General features: G+C 35.0%; 1 protein-coding gene across 4 annotated transcripts in view; it reads left to right on the top strand.

The window, feature by feature from the left end:
* The window catches only part of Ten-a (tenascin accessory), a 386430-nt gene extending 360988 nt beyond the window's left edge, over positions 1 to 25442 (top strand). For all 4 annotated transcript variants that reach the window (XM_069839392.1, XM_069839393.1, XM_069839390.1 and 1 more), the window contains 11 exons: positions 1254 to 1423; positions 2671 to 2803; positions 3703 to 3975; positions 8274 to 8582; positions 10859 to 11010; positions 12244 to 12411; positions 14179 to 14320; positions 14870 to 15001; positions 16671 to 16928; positions 20577 to 20754; positions 23863 to 25442. In XM_069839392.1, the coding sequence (XP_069695493.1) occupies positions 1254 to 1423; positions 2671 to 2803; positions 3703 to 3975; positions 8274 to 8582; positions 10859 to 11010; positions 12244 to 12411; positions 14179 to 14320; positions 14870 to 15001; positions 16671 to 16928; positions 20577 to 20754; positions 23863 to 25148 (3201 nt within the window). In that variant the 3' untranslated portion in view covers positions 25149 to 25442. The remainder of the gene's footprint in view (positions 1 to 1253; positions 1424 to 2670; positions 2804 to 3702; positions 3976 to 8273; positions 8583 to 10858; positions 11011 to 12243; positions 12412 to 14178; positions 14321 to 14869; positions 15002 to 16670; positions 16929 to 20576; positions 20755 to 23862) is intronic.
* The last annotated feature ends 1505 nt before the right edge of the window (positions 25443 to 26947 follow it).

Here is a 26947-nt window from a genome sequence, read left to right as displayed (position 1 = left end):
AGAAATTTTGGACCCACAATATATTTACATATTTAACACGAGTAAGTCCACTAGTTCATCAATTAATTATATTCAAGTGTTAAAAGTGGTGTATGCAAGATTCAAAATGGATATATAATGCATTCATTAGAGCTAACCCTGAACTAAGTACACATAACACATAGATTTAGGAAACAAATTAGATTAATTATTTAATAGTTTTCTCTTTTCTTAAGCTAATTGAGTAAAATTGAAGTTCAGTACATACCGTATACCTTTGTAGTGTCCATATGTGTATATAGTAGGTATTACTTGTTGTCTGTATTTTACTCTATATTAATGCTATTGCACTGAATGAATTTTGTAAAACATTTTATATAACTAAACTGAACTGAACTGCGCCTGAGCACGAGTTTCTGCTCTTTCGGACTGCAATGCCTACAATAGCAAAAACCTAATAAATATTAAATAAATAATTTGAAATTTGTAAATTGGATTACACAACTAGACAACAGTGAAAGTAATGACACGAATCCTGATTGGGACAAGTTACAAATGAGGTTTTCCCAGGATTTTCCCCTCAACCCATTAAGAGCAAATGCTGGGTAACTTCCGGCACTGGATCCTGAAGGACACTAGATAACTATTGCAGTTGATAAAGTGTTGTAAAATAAACCAATAATAAGCGATACTGACTCTTGCAAAAGTTGTCCCATGTGTATATAAATATTTTTCATGAGAGAGTCATTTCTTTTGCTGTTATCTGGGATAAATTTGGCTGTTTTAACGTGCAAACTCATTTTCATAGAGAAGAGCAGAAATACCATTTGAAATACAGGTACATATATTTTATTTAGGTACCGGTATCTTGCTGTACTGTGCAAGGTTCCAGAGCTTTGATTGGTGATTTCGAAATTTTAATATACCGGTACCGGTAATAAATTGCCACTTATAAAATGCACGTATAATTTAGCAGAAAGAAAACAAGGCAAAAAAATACGATGGAGATACTAATTCTATTAAATCTAAATTAATTCAATGTGCTTTATACCACAACGATGACAGTGATGACGATAATGATGTTGATGATAGTGATAGTGCAATGCTGAGTGATGATAGTGATAGTGATCATGAAAACAAATTAAATATCTGTTTATTAAACACTGAATTATTTCAAGCAGACAGAATAACAGAAAGCATATAAGTAATGGCAGTAAATATTGTCAGGTATTTGTAAATTATGAGATAAAATATTACGTAATATTTTGTTGTAGGTGAACCAGTCACGTGTTCTTGGAGTTGAGTTTGATCAGGCCAGTGGACGTGAGACATTCTACGACCGGGAGCGCCAGCCTCTTCTTACTGTAACATTCAATCCAGATGGTCTTCCTCAGTCTTGGGTGCCTTCAAATGGGGGGCAGGCAGTCAATATTACATACGACAGGTAAACAATATACTATGAATGGAAGAAAACATGAGAAAAGAGGGGGAAATAAAAAACTATAAGAAACCCGAATTCTTGTGTCTTGCCAAGTGTCATGGAACTGAGTTACCGGTAACTGTGAATTCCAGACTAGTAGTCAAATTGTTTTACTCCATAGCATAACTTACCGTTCCTTTAATTGAACTTAAATAATTTAGAAGTTGAAATACAGGAAACAAATAATAGATGTTTCAACTCCTAGCTTACTTGCCGAAGTAACCTAATTTAATTAAACTCTACACTTACCATTACAAATATTGCTGAAAATTTCTTCTGCCCTGTCAAAATTTTTACCGTACTCAATATTTCTTGAACAAATTTTAAGATACACACTGCAGCTCATCACATGTAATTAATCTGATTGCTTGTAAGCTATTGCTTTCGTGTGCAACAGTTTTTATCATAGATCTTATTAGTGAGATTTTCCAAGTAAAATTCACATAGAGTAAGATCAGGTGATTTCGGTGGCCAAAAATTACAGTTTATTATTCGATCTTCAAACAGATTCAAACATACAAAGAACAATGAACAGTGATATGCTGTTCAAAAATATCTATGTATTTTTTAATCCATTAGTGCATTAAATAATGACTTAGGAGTATCCCCGAGGTGGATTTCTGCCTTTATTTTCATGAAAAAATATCTTCTGAAATTACTTTAGCTCTAATTCTGCATGAATCAAGAAATCTTCCTTTAGTGAAAACATTTTTCTGCGTGTTTTAATGAAAAACTCTGTTTTTTTTTTTTTTTTTTTTTTTTCAAATAATATTTTAATCATGTTCTTGTAAGGCCCAAAGACTCGCTTGTTTTACAACAATTCTACATATCTGTGAAACTGCAAAGTACATAATTTATAACACCAATCATGGCTGACGATTTTGTTGAGATATTATTTATTTTTTTCAAATCTGGCTTTTCAGGTGTAGCTCCCTGTAACGCTGATTTCAATAATTTCAAGGGGGAAATTGTTCCAGGGCCGAGTATCGAACCCGGGACCTTTGGCTGAGTGCGTATAGTGTATAGGTTCAATTAGGAAGTGTATAAAAATAAGTAGAAGTCCAAGTACCGGAATTGAAGTAAAATCCTGATGTCAATAATATTCTGAAAACTTGCGAAAGGAGTAGATAGAATTGGTTTAATAATAACAAGTACCCAGCACTTAAAAATAATATGTTTTTTATTTATGTTGTGAACTTTTGCTTGTTCAGGTTCAATCGAGTGGATGGATGGCACTGGGGACCTCAAAGTGAGAAATACAGCTACGAGAGTCATGGCTTGTTGTCAGAAATCAGCTCGCCTCAAGATGGCGCCACGAAATTCACATATAATGAACTAAATATGGTGAGAATACCTCCTTACAAACTGTAATGTAATACAAAACAATATCTATTTCACATAGACCTACAGTGAACAAATAATGAAGACCCTGATTTTTAGGATTCAAAAGTCTCAAATTGTTTTGGGATTCAGGATTTGATTGCCTTCTGAAATGCTGTTTAGAGCTTTCTTATATAAAAAAAAAAAAAGAAAATTTCACAGCATATCTATATGTTTAAAGCACTACATATGTTAGTATACCACATCTTAAATTAAATAATTTCACGCTAGTTATAACATAATAAAAAAGCTTTGATTTACATTGTAACATTGAAACACATCACATCAATTGCTAAGAAATGATACTTCTTATCTACAAGAATGGTCATTCAGTTTAACTACAATATTATTTAGGTTAACTACTTCATTATTATGTTCACAAAATTGGAAAGTTAACTAGTATTTTGTCCTCGAGTAGAAGATCTTGCAAAGCAGAAACATATTATATAAAATGCTTGTATATTTTGAGAAAAATTAATTTTTAAAAGAGTTTTTTTTTTTATTCACCTGCAGATTTACAGATACTGTACGTGGTATCACTTCTTAGCCTCTGAATAACTTCATAATATCTTTACTGTGTTAACTTTTGCAATTTACCTGACTGACTAGTTTCGAAATGGTATCCTCCATTGTCTGAAACCTTGTCTTCTTACCAATCGACGTGATACTTTTTATACAGCCTGGAGACATTCATGTCATTCATTTAGTACCAGTATTTTAGAATAAGGTTGGTGATTGTAGCAATTAATAATTTTCTTTTGCAGAATTTCCAATTACACACTTTCATTACGTCATATTAATATTCACTTACACAAGTAATTATTGATTAGTATATTACTGTTTCACTCTATTTCAATTCGCAGCTGTCCCATATCACTCTTCCAAGCGGGCGTAGATTTGGACTTCAGTACGATGAAGATGGAGGCCTGCGTCACGTGACTCTTCCCAGTAGCACAAGGCATTCTTTCTCATGCCAGCCTTCCCTGGGTTTCCTCCGTGTCACCTACACTCCACCTGGTGCAGTGCGTGCTTACATCCAGCACTACGCCCATTCTGGGGCTCTTCTGCAGACAGTATTCCCTGTAGATGGAGCCCGAGTCATCTATCGGTATCATGGTTCAGGCCAGCTAGCAGAGGTAAGTAGGATTTAAGACCTTCACGATGTATAGCATGGTGCGAAATTTTTGGGTTTTTGCACCATGTTATAGATGCATACATATTGCTTCACTGTGTGTTGTTCACAAGGAAAGGAAAGGAGAAATCGATTTTACAGATAGATAGATAGATAGATATTTATTAGCCTTAGGAAATACAATGATTTCATGGCATCGTCAGAGTGAATACATAATAAATATGCGGTTACATACATGTTTTTCCGACATACAAGATGTCTACAATAATATACAAATAATATACAATCAATACATTCAGTAATGAAGTCAATTCTCCACAGTTTTCTTCAGACCATTACTTGTACAAGGTTCTTGGTTTCCTTATCTTCTTGGGCAGTCTCACCCCAGACATGAATCAGATAGAAAAGAAGAGCAGTAAACACAAAAGGAGATACTAACTACTGTAAGCTAAATTTGGAGTGCTAAACTAAGATACTCATTGACAGTAAAAGGCATGTGGAAAAGTAAAATATGTTTCACTGACTTTTTAAATCTAGCATAGCTAAGGGCTTTAGTTTCAACAATACCCTACATTTGGGTTAAGTACCAGTAATACAAGAATTCCATTTTAAACCCTATTATCTCTTAATATTGCATCAATTTTAAGCAGATACCGATTTTTGTACATGGCAAAATAATATTAGAAGTGATTGCAACATGCAAATACCATTTATGTGTAGGAGTGTTTATACAAAATTATCAATGAAATCGGGTATCTTATTTTGAGATTGTGAAAGAATTTTTTTTTCTTTTGTATAACTTAGTACAGAAAACAAAAGTTTAATCTTGATTTCTGTGCACAGTAAATTATTTCATTTATTTATGCCCTTCAAAAATAAAGAAAAATGATTATGTAGCCTCTACATGCAGCAGAGCTGGAATTTCTTAAGAGCTGTAAACGTGTAGTAGGCTAGTAATCTTTTTAAATATTCGTGTAATGAAAAACGATAAATTAGGGTTGTACTGAACACTTTTATACTCAGTACGTAATTCTTCAGAATTTAAAAATAAAACTTCTAGTTTATGATAGCTAAATAAGAAGTGAAAAAGAAGCACACAAAACCAGATTGATTGTTTAAAAACTCTTTAAATTTTTTTTTTATATATATATTTGACGAGAACATTTATTTGATTTAAAGTCCTTATACTCTAAATCCTCGCGTTACAGAATGCACACTGGTTCGAGTCCTCATGGGGGAAGAAATTTTCTCATGAAATTTCGGCCAGTGTATGGGACCGGTGCCCACCCAGCATCGTGATGCACTTGGGGAGCTACAATAGGTAGCGAAATCCGGTTACGCAAACCAGCTATAACGGCTGGGAGGCTCATTGTGCTAACCACACGATACCTCCATTCTGGCTGGATGATCGTCCACCTCTGTTCCGGCATGTGGCCGTGAGGCCAGCACCCGGCTGGTCGGTCTTGGCCCTTCGTGGGCTGTAGCGCCACGGATTATTTTATACTCTAAATCACTGACACCAGTTTATTCAGGCATTGCATTTGTTGACTGTTGGCAGTGTAGGAACATTCACCAAATCGTTAACACTTTGTAACTGAACTACAGAAGAGAGGTTAAAAAATGTATTTTTTCTTGCCTTACACTCTCGCACTTGATCCCGTTTGTAACTGAACTGCAGAGAAAAGGTTAAAAAATGTTTTTTTTCTTATCTTACACTCTCGCAGTTGTTTGTCTACTTTTTTTTTAACTTCGGTTCAGTTTTCGGCCGTTCATTTGCACGCTTTGTTTCATGCACACTCTCTTTCGTTCAGCTCTGATTTCGGCACATTTTTTATCAATAAGCTTCTCAACAATATATTTCACGTAAAGATTAATTTTATTTTTGGTCATACAGAATATATCTGTTATGGTAACAATGGCTATTAGGGGAGAAAAATTCGTTCCAGTGAGGGATTTGATCTGGTGCTGTGGATTGAACTTCAGCGTAGCTCAGTGGTTAGAACACTTGGTATGTAGAACCAAAAACTCGGGTTCGATTTCTGGCGCTGGAGCGAATTTTTCTTTTCTAATAACCATTGTTACATACCATAACAAATATATTTCACTTGCTGGTTTCGACTTATAACATCATAACACTACACAGAAGCACTACCAGACAGCAGCCCAATTTCCACTAATTTATCACTTAATTTGTATAAATTTGTAGGAAACCGCAAACATGAACAATTTTATTTATTGAAAATATAGCAATGTACAAAATCCCGTAGCAATAACATGCAAAGTCCTCTTAAAACGTCCGTTACAGAATTTTCTTTCACAAAGTTCAACTCTTACCCTGCCTAAAGAATTTTCACTTAAAAAAAACAGGAATGTCAGTGATGACGTGATTAAATTATTACCTATGAAATGCGTAAAACGTATTATGAGAACATAGCCTATGTGTCATATTTACCATATGGATTTTTTTGTGTTATTGCGGTCTCAATTTAATTATTGTACCACTGTTATATCGGCGGCTGGGTAGCTCAGTTGGTAGAGCAGCTGGCTACGGACTGGAAGGTCCGGGGTTCGATCCCAGGTGGTGATAGGATTTTTTCTCGTTGCCAAACTTTCAGAACGGCCCCGAGGTTCACTCAGTCTCCTATAAAATTGAGTACCGGGTCTTTTCCGGGGGTAAAAGGCGGTCAGAGCGTGGTGCCGACCACACCACCTCATTCTAGTGCCGAGGTCATGGAAAGCATGGGGCTCTACCTCCATGCCCCCCAAGTGCCTTCATGGCATGTTACGGGGATACCTTTACCTTTACCTTTATCACTGTTATATCAATCGAGCCAAGTGAAAACTTTCAATATATAATATTTTCAGCATTAAAATTGTCATATGATTTTATTTAATATTTACTGTACATTAGGCTGACCAGAAGTCCAGCAGGGGAAATCGGCAATTTCAAGAAAACCCACAAATGCTTACCTAGTCACTCTCCATTGAAATGTTGCAGAAATATGTAACAGTAGATATAATATTTTTTTCATTTTGAAGAGACTGTGTAGACCGATAAGCAATTGAATAAAGTGAATATAGGTTTAATGGGTCCGTCTGTTTGCTTATCATGTAATGTGTAGTCTTGTATTATTAACTAAGCCACATTTATTGATAGGATTAAAGTTTTCGGCAATTGTTTGCCAAGTATGTTTGCCCGAATATTACTTCATTCAACTCACATTTATATTTAGTATTTAGCGTGTATAATATGATACTTGTGATGATCTGATGATGGCAAAGAATTGCTGAAAACGTTATCCCATCAATAAATGTGGCTTAGTTAATAATACAAGACTACACATTACATGATAAGGAAACAGACGGACCCATTAAACCTATATTCACTTTAGTAGATACAATGATAGAACTTCGCACACTAAATTTGTAATCTTAACTTTTTAAATTAAATGCATAAACACACGTAACTACTATACATAATTATAGCCACTAAGAATTCAATTTCAGTACTGACACATATATGGAAGTCTTTCATATAATATTGTACACATTGAACTCTAACACACACATTTTACAAGTACCGGTACTTGTCTGAAGAATACATCTTTTTAAAGATCTGTTCATTTCCATACAGCCTCATACTAAGTTTTTACATGAGAAATGAAAGTTTGTTTTCACTTGTAGCAAAGCTTTAACTGTTTCAATTTTCATTCTTGACTTTCATCAGTCCAGATTGAGTTCATTGTGGATAAAAGTCTTTCAACTGATGAATTACTGACTGAAAGACACATGATTAATGACACTATTTTGAGAAGATTTTCAAATGGAATGGATTTTTTTTAATGTTGAGAAACATCATACCACATTTCACCTGTTTCATACCAAAATTTCTCATTTTTTGAACACTTTAAAAATGGACACTGCAGCAGTTCTAACGCTTCCATGTAACGCGAATGCTAAGATGACCAAAGACATAGAAGACAAAAATGCTATGTTCTTCTGAAAGAATCTAGAATATCTCATATTGTGCTCGCAGGTTCTTCTGTCTCATACTGAGAACCATTCTGAAATGTGCATGAATCGCAGGTGTTCTATTACGAAACTTAAATATTTACGTGTAAAATATTACTGAAACAAAATCAAAGCTTCTGGGGACAAATTAATTTCCGGGGACAAAAACGGGGACATTTGGTCCCTAGGGACAGAAAAACAAAACCAGAGACTGTCCCTGGAAATTGGGGACGTCTGATCAGCCTACTGTACATAAAAATGATGGATAATGTATAAAATGTAAATTTGCAGGTTCTACATGGAGATGGACGCAGTCAGATAAACTACTCTTCTCTGACGGGCTTTCCTAGTGAAGTACTTCATTCAGAGAGGGAGTTTGAATATAGGTGGGATTATCAGTATGTGGCAGGCCTGTTGATGGAAGAGAGGCTAGACTTCGGAGCCAAGACTGGATTGAGCAATGCCAAGTTCACTTATGAATATGATAGCAATTTCCGACTTACTGGAGTGCAGGGAAGAATTGGTGGACAGAATCTGCCAGAACATGCCCTTGGCTATAATATTCGCACAGGTGCCCTTGAACAGCTGGGCCAGTTTAAGGTAATCACGATTTTCAATTCTTTTCTACGTATAATTTTAGCTTTCAAAGATTCTGTTGTAACTTACTTACTTACTTACAAATGGCTTTTAAGGAACCCGCAGGTCCATTGCTGCCCTCACATAAGCCCGCCATCGGTCCCTATCCTGTGCAAGATTAATCCAGTCTCATCATATCCCACCTCCCTCAAATCCATGTTAATATTATCCTCCCATCTACGTTTCGGCCTCCCCAAAGGTCTTTTTCCTTCCGGTCTCCCAACTAACACTATATGCATTTCTGGATTCGCCCATATGTGCTACATGCCCTGCTCATCTCAAACGTCTGGATACAATGTTCCTAATTATATCAGGTGAAGAATACAATGCGTGCAGTTCTGCGTTGTGTAACTTTCTCTATTCTCCTGTAACTTCATCCCTCTTAGCCCCAAATATTTTCCTAAGAACTTTATTCTCAAACACCCTTAATCTCTGTCCGTCTCTCAAAGTGACAGTCCAAGTTTCACAACCATACAGAACAACCAGTAATATAACTGTTTTATAAATTCTAACTTTCATTTTTTTGACAGCAGACTAGATGACAAAAGCTTCTGAACGAATAATAACAGGCATTTCCCCTATTTATTCTGCGTTTAATTTCCTCCCAAGTGTCATTTATATTACTGTTGCTCCAAGATATTTGAATTTTTTCACCTCTTCGAAGAATAAATCTCCAATTTTTATGTTTCCATTTCGTACAATATTCTGGTCACGAGACATAATCATATACTTTGTCTTTTCGGGATTTACTTCCAAACCTATCACTTTACTTGCTTCAAGTAAAATTTCCGTGTTTTCCCTAATCATTTGTGGATTTTCTCCTAACATATTCACGTCATCCACGTAGACAAGAAGCTGATGTAACCCGTTCAATTCCAAACCCTGTCTGTTATCCTGAACTTTCCTAATGGCATATTCTAGAGCAAAGTTAAAAAGTAAAGGTGATAGTGCATCTCCTTGCTTTGTTACCTCACTAAAATTTATTTCAATATAAATAAACTACTACGTATTTAATTCATATTATGCACTCACTTATTAAACAGTTTGTTGATCATAACTTTTGCTCATTTGGTAACGAATGCAACCTTCTAATATTTAAGAAATTAGAAAAATATGCCTTAAAATAATTTGAAAGATAACATTATAATAATACTATTGAATGCAACTATAATAAACAGGTTTGTATAGGGTTGGGTAGAAAGAATAGTAGGATATAAACAGTCACAATATTGTAAGTAGTACAGCAATGTATTGGAACTTATCGTGAAAACATAGGTAAAGGTGTGCCATTTAGTTATTAGAGGTAACAGTTACTGTTTCTCGAATATGGCACCGGGTAAATGACCACCATTACATCGTACGCATTCCTCCAAGTGGCAAACGAAAGCCTGCATCACATAATATTCGGTTATCAAGAACTTTATCGTGATGTCTCAGCCAGAAATGGCGACGAAAGATTCTTTGAACTGTAATGGGAGACTTTTATTTGTTAAGTAAGTTTCCACAGTGAAAGAGCGGTGCTCTGCAGTCCTCGCAGCCATAACTGCAAACGACAGACCTTTCCCTACTTCATTCCACATACATATCTCTCGCAGGTGCTCAGACAATGCCTCTGTACTATGTGACTCAAATCAGGCTATTCTTTCTGCACAACACTGCACAACCCTGTATTAACAAATTTAAATTCTTCAGCATTCCTTATATACTTATGGAGTTCAGCATATACAGAGCCATCTACATAGCCCATTCATCAGCGGAACTTATCTTCCAATTAGAAGCTGTGCTCGAGTTCTGAAGCATTACTCTGTAATGTTTTTTGAGTACCAGTACTGGTACCGGTACCAGTACTATTTTTTTAGAAAAATATGCAGTAAAGTTATGTACTATTCTATCTAAAATGGAAAACTCAGTGTCGTTATCCATCTCTTCTACAGTTACTGAATCAAGCTTGTGCACGATTGGTATATGTATTATTGTATTATTAAATTACGTATTTGTTAAGTTTTGAAATAGGCCTATGAAAAACATTTACTAAGAATATTTCGGGAAGAACTTTTCAACATAAAATATCGTACATTTCTGTTCAAATGTTAGTACGTCTTAATAAAGCTTCATACACAAGTCTTAATTTTTGAGACTCAATGTATTTCCTACAACCAAGTCGATGTGATTATCCAGTATAAATGAAATATAGCTAATGAATTTTACTGAAAAATTTGTTCTTAATGTTACTCTTTTAGGTATCTCAACCACGGCCAAATGAAACGACTGTTTTTGATGGAACAGCCATTTTCTCAAGGTGGAGTAATGCACAATATCAAGAAACTCAAGTTGCTGTCACAATTCATCGAATGGAAGTTTTCCGTATGGAGTTCACGTATGATTCTCGAAGGTATGATTCAGAATTTCCTTCACTCATGGTACTATTTGTTATGAACAGTAATATATTCATAAAAATTATTATTGTTTAAGTTACTAGGGTATAGAAACATATTAATAACCTTCAGTCCAAGATGAAAGTCTTAACGTTAAGAAAAGCAACAAATACATAGACATATTTCTAATAATAAATGATGATGATGATGATGATAACAACAATGATTATTACGATGATGATTATGATGATGGCTATTATGATTATAAGGGCGCGGCAAAACATCCTCCCTAATTTCAAGTTTAAATAAAGAACAGATGGATCAAAATAAGGAAACTGTATTAATATGAACTGTATCTGAACAGTGGGAAATTTAGGTTTACATGCATTGCCATAGCGATATCAAATGTCATGTGCAAAACAACAAGAATTGAATAGGACATTGAATACACGGAATTGACATTCAATTAGTGCAAATTGTAATCTGTAACGAATTCTAACTATGCCGTGGACAGGTGAAGAATGTGCTTATGCTGTGGTATCGTTTCTGGTAAGTGGTAATTCCGTTGTCGCTGCTCAGATGTTTCCCGGACGCGTAATTTCTTCACGTGGCGACGTCCACTGGCCAGCACGATCACCAGACCTTGCACCCTGCAATTTTTTTCTATGAGGGCATCTTAAGGCTGAGGTTTTCAGACCTAAGAAATGCAATACAGGAAGAAATTTGTCCTATTCCTCAAGAAATGCTAGTTAGAGTGATGCAGAATTTCCGAAGTCGCATTCAACAATGCATTGATAGTGAAGAACACCACTTCAGAGACACGTTATTCAAAAAATGAAAAATTCCCACTGTTAAGATACCATTGATATTAATAAAGTTTCCTTATTTTGATCCATCTGTTTTTTATTTAAACTTTAAATTAGGGAGGATGTTTTGCCGCACCCTTTATTATTATTATTATTATTATTATTATTATTATTATTATTATTATTATTATTATTATTATTATTATTATTATTATAGTGGAGCAATTTTGGAATGATGTCAAGGGAAACAGGAAAATGTGTCCAAACACCATCTTTGCCCACTATAAATTCCACTCGCAATTGTCATAATTTGAACTTACTGTACATCTTCAGCATTAAAAACGTCCACTCTACTCGCACTGCTAACAAAACAATGTGCCCTTTGGTCCAATCTGTGTAACATTTCATTCCATCAGCTTATTTAATTATGTCATTCTGTTCCAGTCGTATAAGTCAAACACGGACTTACACTCGTAATGTTGGAGTTAATACGTACACAAATGTGAAGAATTACACATGGGACTCTGATGGACAACTGTCAGGAGTAGAAGCACAAGAGCCGTGGGGTTTCCGATATGATGCCAATGGAAACATGCTCTCCCTTACTTACAGGTATTGTATTACATATTACATAGTATTTATATTTAATCTATGTAAAATTTATATGTGGTACCAGTAATGACTTTCAATTCATGTAACTTATTTATAAATAAATAATATACGGTTTTTGTTAAATATATGTTGTTTTGTTATATTTTATGTAGGCCTATGTTACCAGTATGTAATTGTGATGGATGTCCAGATTTTCTGTCTCTAACAGATTGATATGATTCAAAATTTAAATAATTGATTAAATGGCGATCTTATTCGTGTTAATTATGTAACCATGTGCGGCTTACAGCTGTTTCAGTGCTACTTGACACCATCCTCAGAGCCTTCTGTGTCTCGGCGTCATCTCAACTTCGCTGCCTGTTGTGTGGGTGCGTTCGTGTGATGAAGAGTTGAGTCAAATAATGTGTGTGTTCTGAAATTGATCTGTGTGTTGAGAATTTGATTAGGGTGTGTTTTAGTGTGTCTGTATATTTCATATTGTGTTATGGATTCAGAACATCTCAAAATCTGTGCGTCAGTGGCTAACCATGACAATATCTTTGAAAAATATTGGAGTGCAAGAGGTCAAATGACTTTATTGTCAAATGCCTGGCATTAGAAAACAACAACAACATATTTCATATTGTTCTAGTGCGTTGACTTTTTGGTTTTCGGGTTGTAATCAAATTCTCAACACATAGGAAAGAGAGGACAGGGAAGACCACGTCTCAGATGGTCTGACATGTTTACCAAAGAGGCGGGGAAACAATGGTCGAGGACAGCAAAGAACAGAGTTTTGTGGAAAGAACTAGGGAAGGTCATTGTAAATAGATAACGTAATCAGGGTTAAGATATTGTAAATAGTAAAGTCAGTATTAGTGAAAGTGTAAGATAAGTTTTGTAAATAGTAAAGTCAGTGTTGAGAAAGTGTCAGGTAAATAGTGTAAATAGCAATCAGTGTTTGTCAAAGTGCCAGTGTCAGTATAATGTGTGTAGTACAAGAGAAAAAATGAACAAAGAACAGTGCTGAGACTAGTTAAAGTCTAATAGGATTATTAACCATGTCACAAAAGTAGTGTACACGACAAGCTCGTCTGGATTGGCTCACCAAGCGAGTACACTTGAGCCATCCCTGTCGAGGGGGTTCTAACCCCATCACAGGAGGCCTGTGCCCAACATGGGACATCATGGCTAACATTCATTCATTCATTCAGATCAATTTCAGAACACACACACACACACTATTTGACTCAACTCTTCATCACACGAACACACCCACACAACAGGCAGTGAAGTTGAGGTGACGCCGAGACACAGAAGACTCTGAGGATGGTGTCAAGTAGCACCGAAACAGCTGTAAGCCGCACATGCTTACATAATTAACACGAGTAAGATCGCCATTTAATCAATTATTTATATTCAAGTGTTAAAAGTAGTGTACGAAAGATTCAACATGGATTATCAAAATTTAAAATTGAATTGCTTGAAACAAGGATTTTTACTCGTATAGTTGTGATTTTAAATTAAGTTATAATTTTTACGTTTAGATGAACACACTCATACTCGCCCCATACTGGTATTTCAAATTAATTCATGGTAAACTTTTAATACCGGATTAGACTGTTAATAGTAAAATAGAAATATAATTATAAAAATGAGTTATGCCACATCCTGCTGATTGACTAATTAATTGTCAAGTAATTTTTTTACAGATGATGTCTACCAGGAATATAAATATTTTTATATTTGATTTTTTATGATATATTTAGTTAGTTTATATTCTTTCAGGGGAAATACAATACCAATGGAGTACAATGTTATGGACAGGATTGTAAAATTTGGAGAAGGTCTGTATCGCTATGACAATCGTGGTCTTGTGGTTCAAAATGCAAGAGAAGAGCGCTTCCACTACAATGCTAAAGGCCTACTGGTAATTCATTTTGTTAAATAATTTATTATTGATTTAAATTAGGATATCAGCTTATTAATGAAGTTAAAAATGAGAAGTTTGCATTTTTTTATTGCTCCTTTTCTTCACAGTTCTTTGTGAAATTGTTTAACCTGGATGACGTGGAGTAGGAATAATTTTTAATTAAAATAGAAGTAATTAATAAAATTTGTGATTCATGTGCAGTAAGATTAGACTTATCCACTGTCCATTATGCCATGAAGCACCTCTTTCCACTGTACGTCTATCTCAACATGAACAATATTAATACCAGTACTTTTGAATATAAGTTAATAGAACACACATTAATATTAATATGAATAATTTAATGTTGTACTGGAAGTTCTGTGCGCCCGCAATGTATTTTAATGAGAAATTTCAAACTTTTAACTACCGTACCAATATAATATTAGAAATGTTCTCAGTGTATGCTAATTGTGTTTGTTGTTTATATTTGTATACTGTATTTATTCTGAATATATAGCCCACAATGATTTTTTTTAATTTTAGGAAAATGTTATTCTGTTTTAGGTACGAGCCACAAAACGTGGGAGGTTTGATGTTCGCTACTATTATGACCATCTAGATCGACTGGCAACTCGCAAAGACAACTATGGAAATGTGACTCAGTTCTTTTACACAAACCATCAACGTCCCAATGAGGTATGGATCAAGCAATTATTCCTGATAACTTATTTATTTTGAAGCACGGTGGGTAATACAATTTGTTTGATTTCTAAATCAAATTTCATTTTTTTCACTTTCTCCTTCGATTTTTATGAAATATCAACACTACTGTTACATTTCTTCGAATTCCATCGAAAAATATAAATATTAATTTTACCGTGAAATGTTTACGATCGAGATTCAAATGGAGAAAATGTTACAGAAATTTCAACACCTGTTGAAGTTCTTAAAGTAGATTATTATAGGGGCAGCACTTATTGCTTTCATTATTGCATCAACTGATAATTGTAGTCTCCAAATGAAATGTGTGTAAAATCAAATGATGAGATCATGTTTATAAGATGACAGTCGGGTGTGTAAGTGCAAGCTAGACGTGTACACTTAGACAAGGGAAGTTAGGTATACTCAAAATTTAAAAAGTGGAAAAATCCATTTTATATCTAGATGTGAAGGTTGAAATTAATAACTTTTACAAGAGTTAGTTAATGGGGTTTAAAAAAGGGCGCATCAGCTACTATGGCTATTTGCGCCCTTCTTTTACAAGAGTCAGTATTGCTTTGTTTATTATCATTGGTTTATTTTACTACACTTTATCAACTGTGATAGTTATCTAGCATCTGAGTTAAATAAAGATGATAATGCCAGCGAAATGGGTCCAGGATCCAGCGCCGAAAGTTACCCACCATTTGCTCTTAATGCATTGAGAGGAAAATTCCGAAAAAACCTCAACCAACCCAAGCCCGCTTGTTTCACGGTCAGACATACTAACCATTACTCCACAGCAGTAGACTCTTGCTTTTTTATGGAAGCAGAGAGCCACAAGCAGAGTAGACCTGTGCCCATGTATGCTTATGACAAACACAAAAGAAAATAATAAAAGTAAAAATGGTGAACCAGTAAATCCAAAACACACCTAAACAAGTGGAATAGAACGTGTTAGGGAGTTTAGACAACGCAAAATGGAACGACGAACAATTTTACAATATGAAGAGTCCACTGCAAGAATGATGGATGTCATTTGGAATACATTTTTCAGGAGAAGCAATTGAAAGTTTGAAATGCTTAGCGCTCAAAGCTTAACTGTGATTTTCCGATCATTACTGGACAATGACTATCAGTGTTAATGCCATGTAACTCTGTATGTCTTAAGCTATACATTGAAAGTCTTGGTTCATTTTCGACAAGAAAGTGACATCCATCATTTTTGCAGTGGACTCTTCATATCTAATAGCTTTAAACAATAATGCATCTACATCAAAAGTAAAGGTGTAGTACCGGTATCTGGAATAATTTAATCATTTTCATTCTTTGGATTTAATAATTGAATGATTATTGTCACCACGCTTATCATTCATAAAAATAAGAAGGCCAAGAGACAACACTGACAATTACGGAATCGTTGGTCAAATCACTAGATATGTTTCATGCAATTACAGGAATTCTATGATCTCACTTTTAGTTGATTTTATAAAGACAAGGTTGTCTCGAGAACAATCGTCGGACCTTTGCTGCAATTTTAAATGATCTGAAAAATATTACCTACAGAGAAGTTTAATATAATCGTATTAATTATTATTTAAATAGGCCTACATATTATATTTCTTCAGTTTTTAAAATGCACTAACGATTGAATATTTTTGAGCAGGTGAGCCAGATTTATAGTCCACGAGATGGTAAACTGATGTCTCTGGTGTACGATGATCGTGGACACCTCATCTTCGCCCAAGTTTATCGCCACAAGTATTACGTCGCCACAGATCAGTGTGGTACCCCTGTCATGGTGTTCAACCAGTATGGAGAGGGAATACGGGAAATCATGAGATCACCATATGGACATATTGTGTACGATTCTAATCCGTACCTTTACTTGCCGGTAGACTTCTGTGGAGGACTTTTGGACCAGGTATGTCTTAACATGAATAAATTTTTATAGTAAGAAACTACATATTTCATAATTTTACTTTGCTTCAGAAGTAGGCCTACTTTTAAAATATGATTGGTTTATTATTCTGCCTGAGATACTCTATATGTCTTGTATGTACAGTATTTCAACTTGTGATCGCTCTAAAATGCCATCTAGTTTTCTTCTCCCTTCCCACTTGCATAAGTCACCCATCATTTGAATGCCTCTGATGTTAGTAGTGTATGGACATTGCAGAGCAGAGACATGGAGAAGAATTAGCAAGCACAGTTACACAATAAAAACATCTCCACATGTGACTGATTTACTGGCAGAGTTAGGCTTAGCAGCTGATTCTAATGAATGCATTCTTTTTGTCATTCGTACCTGCTTATATTTGCATAAGAAGAATAATTCACTTGCCTACTCACGCAAATAACTGTCGATTTATATTTTTTGTTGGAGAAAATCAATTATTTAATATGGGTAAAGTTAAATTTTTATGAGAGCATAATAATGTGAAGACAATAAAAATTATAATTTTTGATTGTATGAAGCACAACAAAAAGAAATTAAGTAATTGATTAACTAGCGGACTTACTCGTGTTAATTATGTAAGTCTGTGCGGCTTACAGCTGTTTCGGTGCTTCATCACACCATCCTCAGAGCCTACTAGATCTCGGCGTCATCTCATGCTTCTCTGCCTGTTGTGTGGATGCGTTTGATTGTTGAAAAGTGTTGAAGTAAGCCGCACAGACTTACATAATTAACACGAGTAAGTCCGCTAGTTAATCAATTACTTATATTCAAGTGTTAAAAGTAGTGTACGGAAGATTCAAAATGGAAAAATAAATTATTATGATGCTGTAAAAAATGATTCCAAAATTTTCATGGTTACGTTTTTAATATCCTTGATACCGAAAACTTAACTTTTGATATGCTGTCAGCCTGTCTGCCTATCTATGCAGCGATTTTTCATAAACTATTGAATGTATTTTGTCTTTATTCAGCACTTACGAGTCATTTTAACTGAATAAAGTTAAGAAATCTATATTTTAAAAAGAAAAAAGAAACGCATACACAGAAATGGCGATATACTGAAACTAACTGTTTACAATTTTTACAAATAAATTTTCCTTATATAAAATAAAATATAAAGTGAAACATTAAATACTCCATGTCCCGAAAGTCATTTGTGTCGGAGAAATTATTCACACAGTTATGCCAACAATCGAAAAATACTTCAGATAAAATATTTAGGATTACAGTTATCCAAATGAATTGTTTCACAAAAATAATTAACTCTTGACGTTAACCCTTTGCAGCATAGTGGTTGTTCAAAAGAACCACCGTTTTCTTCTTTCTAAATTTTATGGCCCAGATATTCCACCAATAAACCACTCTTGAGTATACATAGAGGTGCCATCTATGTTTTGAAATTGTGTGCAGAGTTAAAATATTGATAAAAATTGATCGAAACTTTGTTATGATTCATGAAATGAAAAACATAAAAAATTAATTTGTGCTTCAAAGGGTTAAGTACTACAACAAATAAGAGACCTTATTTTTCCGCAAAAAATTAATACTTATCTATAGCAGCTATTTTCAACTGGTGTGCCATGAGAAAATGAAAATAGTAAAGGTTGTCATAGCAAAAATTGGAAAAATAAAATGAAAAGAGTAGTAAAAAAAAAAGTGAGTCTACAACAGTCAACATTCAGTAAACACATTTTCTCCTAAAACCAGGGGCGTCTCGTCCTTTGGGGCTTTCGGGGCTCAGTCCCACATGAAAATTTGCGTAATATATTATTTCATATATTTACGAACAACTCTCAAATATAGAGGAAGTCTCGTTCTCTTTATAGTTAAGGTTTGGACTTCATCTGCGCGGAGGAGATGCCATAGTCTTCTGTTGTAGAAGCGACAGATAAATTCTAGCCCGGAGATGCTGGATCCCCAATACAGATCTTACGAGGAGAATATGACGTAGTTCTTGGTTCGGCGTAGCGCTCAGTGCACGAAGATGCTAGATCCTATAACACAGATATTGCGAGTGAAGGCGCCGGGAGAGGGATGACTGTTGGGGCTCATTAAGTTCTGTCGTGGTCGCATTCGTATCGCAGTAAAATAGTGTAATACAAGTAAAGATAATGTAATTTTATGAGCAATAATGAAATAACTTTTTAGCTTTAGTACCACACATGACAAACTACAATCAAATAGCCCCAGACAAATTCTAGGCCACGAGACGCCACTGCCTAAAACCTCCGAAATTCCCCCTGGTTGGAAACACGGGGTTAGTTTAATATAATAATATTAATAATAATAATAATAATAATAATAATAATAATAATAATATTTTGCAAATCTATTATTTTTCAGAAATCAGTATACAAAGCCTGGATATGACATTCTCAGATTAGATAATATACCCACGCACACATACACTCACACATGCACAAACAAATAAACTTAGCACAAATAAACATAGACAAATAAACAAATAAATAAACATAAGCAAATAAACGAACACTGACAAATAAACGGAGTATGATGCAGGTTAACACATTTATACAAAAAAAGAAGAAAAATTAAAACAAAGAGAAAAATTAAAGCAAAGAGAAAATTAAAACAAAGAGAAAAATTAAACAAAGAGAAAAATATGAGTGTACCACAGAATTTTAAATTAGTAGGACATCTTTAGTGTGCCACATGTTGAAAAGGGTTAAAAAAAACTCTGTTCTATAGAATAATGACTTCGATTGAAAACTTCTTCAAACAAAATCTTTATAGATTAAAGATATTTACACAGATTAATTAAAAACATTAACGTAATCCTAGTATTATGGAATTAAATACACTAAAAGGATAATTTTTCTAGTATAAAACTTTACTTTCCTGGAGACCCGTAAATTTCCTGTCAGAATTTGTCTTTATTTTTCTTTACAATATAGTACAACAAAAGATCTGAAAGCGAGGAAAGAACATATGGCATCAACATTTCCGAATATGAAACTCTTTTTACACGTCATCACAGACCAGGTAGTAAGAACTGTTAAGGTTACATGTAACTGATTAGGACGTGCTACTGTACTTTTATGCATGTGTGCGGATGTCAAATGAGTTATTTTTCCACAACTTTCGCTCGAACTATTGGGATTTGCATCACTATCAGTTACTCGAAAACAAGTAATGAACTTGAAATCTTATTGTGCATCACCAGTACATTTTATTATTTCTATAAATAATTGATTAAATGGCGATCTTACTCGTGTTAATTATGTAAGCATGTGCGGCTTACTGAGGATGATGTCAAGTAGCTCCGAAACAGCTGTAAGCGGCACATGCTTACATAATTAACACGAGTAAGATCGCCATTTAATCAATTATTTATATTCATGTGTTAAAAGTAGTGTACGAAAGATTCAACATGGATTAATATTTCTGTCAACTTTAATACTGACGTTCATAAGGAGCAAAATAGTAGTACTTACTGGAAGCCAATATATTTTATGAATACCGTACTTCATGTGAAATTATACAACTTATCATATAGGCCTCTTACTTAAACCATATGACTTATAAATTAAGTCAGAAACCATATTTTTTAGAATTGTAATAATATGCATGTCATTCTATTCTCTCTAATAGGTAACATCACTGGTACATATGCCAAACGGAAAGGTATATGATCCGTTGATTGGACAGTGGATGTCTCCAATGTGGGAAGGAATCCTTGACAGGGTGGCAAATCCAGTGCAGCTCCATCTCTATCGTTTCAATGGCAATGACCCCATAAATGTACGACGAAATCCACAGCATCTCACAGGTAAGATGATCAAAAATTGTCAACCTAAACTGAAATAACTTTGTTATTTATCTTTCCATTTAAAGGCTGATAATTTTTATAAAAAGTCAAGTAAGGTAAAAGTGAGTAGTAAGTCAGTGAATAGACAAATTAATGGACGAATTTAATGAGAGTAACATATAAGTGAAGGAATGAGAGTGTGGATGGAATGGGTGAGTCAATCAACCTGTCCAGTCAGTCAATGCAGTGCAGTTAGTCAATCTAAGCAGTCAATGCATCAGTTTAATCAGCCGGTCTAATCAGTCAGAACAGTTAATCCAGTTGGTTGGTTAGTCTGCAAAGAAATTTTACAATGTTACATTTGTTCGGATCAAATTTCTGCACATTTAATGAATAAAACTAAAATTCTTTCAATCATTTAGTATCATAATACCGGTACTCTGCTCTCTTAAATTGACTGAGCATATTGGGAATTAAATCAATGGCTTTTCCAAAACACGCCATGAAATGATTCATATAAAACAATTTTCATCTCGAAAAGGAAGCAAAAACGAGCAAAATAAAATTGTGTTAAACTTTTTTTGTTTGAAATATCTTAAAGAATAACCCCCTGAAACTAATGACATTACTTACTGTTCACTCTATATATATGTGATCAGGGCTTCAAATGTATATTACTGGTTGTTCTAGTGTTGTGTTCATGATATTCTGAGTTTGTTTGAAAGGATTTTAATTATAGGGATGAAGCAAGCGAGTTAAATGAAAATAATTAAACACAGAACATTTTTTTTTTATTATCCTAGGAAAAATAATTTTGTTTTTAATCCGAAGTTTTACTTTATTTTATTCCCAAATAAACACATACACATTCACAGAATATCTATTGTTATGCTAGCTGATAAGAGTCGACGTTTTCATGGCATGGTCATATTGAGATGATGATGATGATGATGATGATGATGATGATGATGATGATGATGATGATGATGATGATGATGATGATGATGATGGACAGTTGGTGAAATTGTGACAGGAGAATCTGGAGTAATCAGAGGAAATTTATTTGTCTTTGTCTGCCGTAATTTCCTCTTTGACATCACTACAGTTCTGAATCTGTTTCGCCAGTGGAAGACTAATACACTTAAGCCTGGTGTAAAAGTGAAATTTAGACATAAGTTAATCTTATTTGTAAAAAACAATGTACTGTAATTTGTTGCTTAAAAGTCACAGAATGAATGCGGCTAGAGAGTAATGTATTGCTGTTGGAAATTAGATAGGTTACACACTTCAGTAGTGAAGTGTAAAATACAAATTAGCAACTGAACTATAGCCTACTACATATGTCAGAGAAAAAAATGCATTCTATCACCGTTTCGTCATTTTCTGTGATTGCATGTGTGTTATGGTACTTTTATGTCAGTAACTCACAGAATCTACAAGGGACTATAGAAAAAAAAATCGAAATGTTCTTGCGAGAGGCCTTAGTGCTGAAAAATGCGATCCCCTTAGTCTAATGACCATCTGTCTCATTTCTTTTACGTTGTCCAATTTTAAGCGAATTAGAAATACGATCATTTTATATAGGTCAAAAATAATACATAAAAATTAGCATACATTAAAATTACAAGCCAGTTCTATACACACATCAACTACTGCTACATCTTGCAACACTCCATCTCCAACAAAGAGATGACCAGCACTTCTAAGATGGTCTTCTAGTTTCCAACTCAGTGACAAATGCTTAAGTCAGGAGTTGAACCTGATTCTTCTGAGTTAATACCAAGACCAAGGCTCCTTTGCCAGCAGAAGTGAACACCGTAGTTGAGAAATCTGAGCTATGTAGACATGTGGGTAGTTAAATCTATGACATTTTTCTATGTGGTGACTCTTTATAATGTTTGAAGAATGGAAATACGAAAGGTGCTAAGTTCACAGATTGTGAAAATTGAGTTACTGTTGTAAAAATATAGCATTATGTGACGTCAATTTCCCAGCAAAGGCGCTAAGTTCAACTCATGTTATTAGCAGTTCTTAAAGCAACTCAAAGATGACAATGGTGCACCATCTGCTTCAACGCATCTGATAGCTCCTTATACTGCCTGCTCATAAGACCATTCTAGCAATGCTTTTGCTGAAATGGTAGGTGGCGGCACCAAATATACTATGTCTTCGTCAGTTTTTTAAGAACAAAAATAATAACTTAACCTTACAAGTTCCATAAAATGTCCTGCTAGTAGTTAATTTGCCATTTTAACTTGGAAACTGTTTTTAATTCTGTCACATAGCAGCTTTCGTAACTGAGCAACTCATTGAATAGAAAAAAATTGTCGCTAGATGGCAGCTCCTAATGGTCAATGATGTTGCTTGTGGATATAGGCATAATATATAGGTCATGTTGCATGTTTGACCATTGAATGAGCAGGCAGTAAGCAGTCATCAGATGCACTGATGAGTTTTAGCCGATGGTGCAGTGATGTTATGTCTAGTCCTCGGAATAAAGGAATTGTTAAGGTTCGTGACACTTTTAATGACATAGAAATGTGGAAATATGTCAAAGCACTAAAAAAAGGAAAAAAGTTTGAAGATATAAGCAAAGTCAGTCTTGTTCCCTTGAAATGTAGTCCAGAGAGATTGAGTATTGAGAAATATATGATCTGGCTATGTTATCATATCTCATAGAAGAATTTACTCATTTCTATAAGGACATATTAGGTGTACCTTAATGGCATTATGTTGCCGAGGATAAGTGTATAACATATTGCAACATAACACCTTTCTTCAGAAAAGGTATAATGAACATAACACTTTCTTCAGTGTATCTCACTTTTGTTTGTTTAACATGTATTATAATACAATATTTTGTTTCTAATTATGACAATACAGTTCAGTAATATCTCTTCTTGGTATTTAGTACTATTTTTGTGTTTTTAAATCATAGTTACATATAATGTAACATTTTCTTGATTTTCTCATAACTTACATTTTTGAACTTGTCACCTTTCGTATTTCCACTCTTTGTTTGTAGCTTTATTGTTTCAGATCTGAATATGTTTTTCAGATGTAATGCATTAAAACACTCACTTCAGTTCATATTATTTTACTAACAACAAAATAACTGATGTATTTCAGATCATCAGAGTTGGCTGACACTGTTGGGTTACAATTTACAAAGCCTAGCACCACAACTCTATCCAAACAAACTGCCTGGTGGAGGATTACCTCTCTCTCCGCCTGGACTCTGGGGGTCGAAGGAAGCGATGCCATACACCATGTCCTCACACTCCTCCATCCAGCTGCGGCAGGATTCCAATTCCGTGTCAGCATTTGGTGTAGCTTCTGGCTTCTTGGCACATCTTGCTGAGCGTCGCCCAGGAGATGCTTCGACACTATCATCCCCTCCTCGTTCAGCAGTGAAGAAAGATATTTGGCCTCCTGAAGACTTCCCAGCGACGAATCCTGCTTCTGTGTTCCAGTTCAGACGATTGGGAGCAGCCTGTGATCCACCTTTTGGCAGAGGAATTCTGGTTTCACGAACTCCAGAAGGCAGGGCCGTCATCAGCAGCGTCCCTGCAGCTAACGCCATCTATCGAGACGTTTTCACTTCTGTTTTCAACCAGTCGTATCTGTTACCATTCACGTTCTTTCACAATGCGCAACAAGATGTCTTCTTCTTTGTGAAAGAAGATTCGTGGAGAGCATCTGAAGATCGTGTTCAGTTGAAACGTTTAGGAGGTCAAGTGAATACAACATTCCATGAGAAAGAGGCATCATCAGGGGAAGCTCCAGCTGGAGCTGGAGGAGGCAAAGTAGCAGATTTGAAGCTTCACGGTGCAGGAGCAGTGGTGAATCTGCGATACGGGACCACACCTGAACGTGAAAAACAGAGGTTATTGCACCATGCCAAGATAATTGCAGTCAGAAAAGCCTGGCATCGGGAAAAGGAAGCACTTAAAAATGGATTTGCCGGCTCTATTGATTGGTCTGCAACGGAAATGGATGAAATTCTGAAAGTCGGTTATGCATCTTCTTATGATGGCGAGTATGTTCATGATGTTAGAAAGTATCCAGAACTTGCCGAGGATCCTTTCAATATCAGATTCGTGAAGAAGGCGACTGTGACAGCCACCACGCAAGATTCGACTGGTAGGCGTAAAAGAAGGAAGAGAGCAGCAAGGAGAGAGAATCGCAATGATAGAACGGATCTCACTTCCTACTCAGATGAAACACGTCAATTTTCTCAGTTCTTCCAACGTACCATGAAAGACACTTCAGCCTCATCACCGAATTCTGCAAGCGACAGCAGGAATTTGTTAATGTCGCTGGAATCTCCTGTGAATGTTCATTCTACAAGACGAACATGTCACAACAATAAGCACTGGTGGCTACCCTGGACACACAGTAGTCCGTCATGCTAAGAGATACACACCAGCACTCTTGCACAGAATGTTCTCACCAAAGACTTGTTTTCTGTTGTGAACTTCGACCGCTGTTCCAGCTGTACGAACTTGCACACGAATGGATGGGACTTTCCGAGAAAGTGAGAGAAAAATACATCCAAAAATGTTCAAAAATCAATCTGTGAATTTCATGATGAATAATTCTGAACTATTTGATGAAGACTGAGTATCATAGGAAATGTTAAAATCTTTAAAAAGCAAAAATTACACATAAATAATTTGAACTGAACCAAAAAAAAAAAAAAAATTAAATTATATCAGAGCAGGTTTTTTAAGAGAATGAGTAGAAAATTATAAGCGTGCCAAGAATTGCACTATTTATTGATTACTGATATGCAAGAGGCTAATGGACAAGTGGAAATAAGAAACATCACACATCTGATGTTTGTTTCCATGTGTAATGTAACGAGTGAAGTACGGTGATGGGGGTGGTTAAAAGTTTTGTATAAAGCATTTACCAGAATTCAACCATTGCGTGTGATGATCGGATGCTGGTAGACTGTAGAAGTTACGATGAAGAAGAACGAAAGAGTAGCTGTTAACATTCTACTAGCTAGTCTGATGAAAAGTTACCTTTGTCATAGGACTTTTGCCAAAGTCTATTAAGGTTACCTCTCTCAAGAACATTTTACTTGGAGCTTACCATAACTAAGTATAGGTCCTGATTTCCTTGTGATAGAACAATCCAAAGGTTTTTTCTCTCTTTATTTTTTTCTGGAGAGTTAATTATATCATGTCTGAAAGAAGATAATGTGAATGATAGAAGCATGATTGCTATAAAAGACTAATGATCAATGTTTTTGAAAGAGGTAACGTTCAGAGATGCCAAAGAGGATGGGAGGAAACTACCACAAATTTATTTTCAAGTTTGTGTGCCAAATCTGGTGCACACGTAAAGGAAAACAGAAAGATTTTACTTTCAAGAGAGAAAGAGAGAGAATGTGTTGTAAATATATTTATATTAATATTTAATATTACTGACTGCTGGGCTTTAACGAGAAGAAATGACCGCATCGTATGGTCTGTGCAATGTTGCAACAATTGAAAGAATATAAGGTGCGTTATTTTTGTGTTTCCTTTGAGTGTTCCACATTACCAGGGGGGAAGTGTCCAAAGAGAATGGAAATAAAATTTTGTGGCTGGATTAACGCATAAATATTCTGTGTCAATAATTATATTTATATATTTTTATTATATCAGACATAGAACAGTGTTTAAGAATGTATCTATGGAACAATCGTCTGCTGAAACATGGTTTCATTTTTAATGTTGTGTTCACTTATGAGGTAAAAGAAAAGAAAACCATAAAAAAATCATAAAGTCGTTGTCTGATTAACACTCAATGAAAGCATATAGTTGTTAATTAACAAAACAATGCCTAAGTTGTGTATGTGTTCTGATATGTTTCCTTCGGAGGGTACCATGAAACCTTGAACTATTTTTAAACGATGCCAATTACTGAAAAGAGAGAGAGATAGAGAGAGAGAGAGGACAGAGAAAGTTCACTGTGCAAGTCCAAGTTGTACGCACATGTACGAATGTTGAGAAGCAGTTGTGGCCATCTCTTTGACCACAGCAGCTGCGATAGGGAGAAAATGCATCAATTTATGAAGTTTCGTTATTGAAATTTGAAGGGGCTTCTCTTTGCTGATATGTGCCAGGTCCATGCATTAACCCTTTTGCTGTCATGTGGAGTGTTATAAGTATAATCTGACTCCACCTTAAAAATGTAAGAGAATTTCTGAATACCTTCCAAT

The sequence above is a fragment of the Periplaneta americana genome, chromosome 11, assembly GCF_040183065.1.
Source record: "Periplaneta americana isolate PAMFEO1 chromosome 11, P.americana_PAMFEO1_priV1, whole genome shotgun sequence".
Taxonomy (NCBI): domain Eukaryota; kingdom Metazoa; phylum Arthropoda; class Insecta; order Blattodea; family Blattidae; genus Periplaneta; species Periplaneta americana.
The sequence above is the reverse complement of the archived record's forward strand: the minus strand, read 5'-3'. Positions and strand labels throughout refer to the sequence as shown.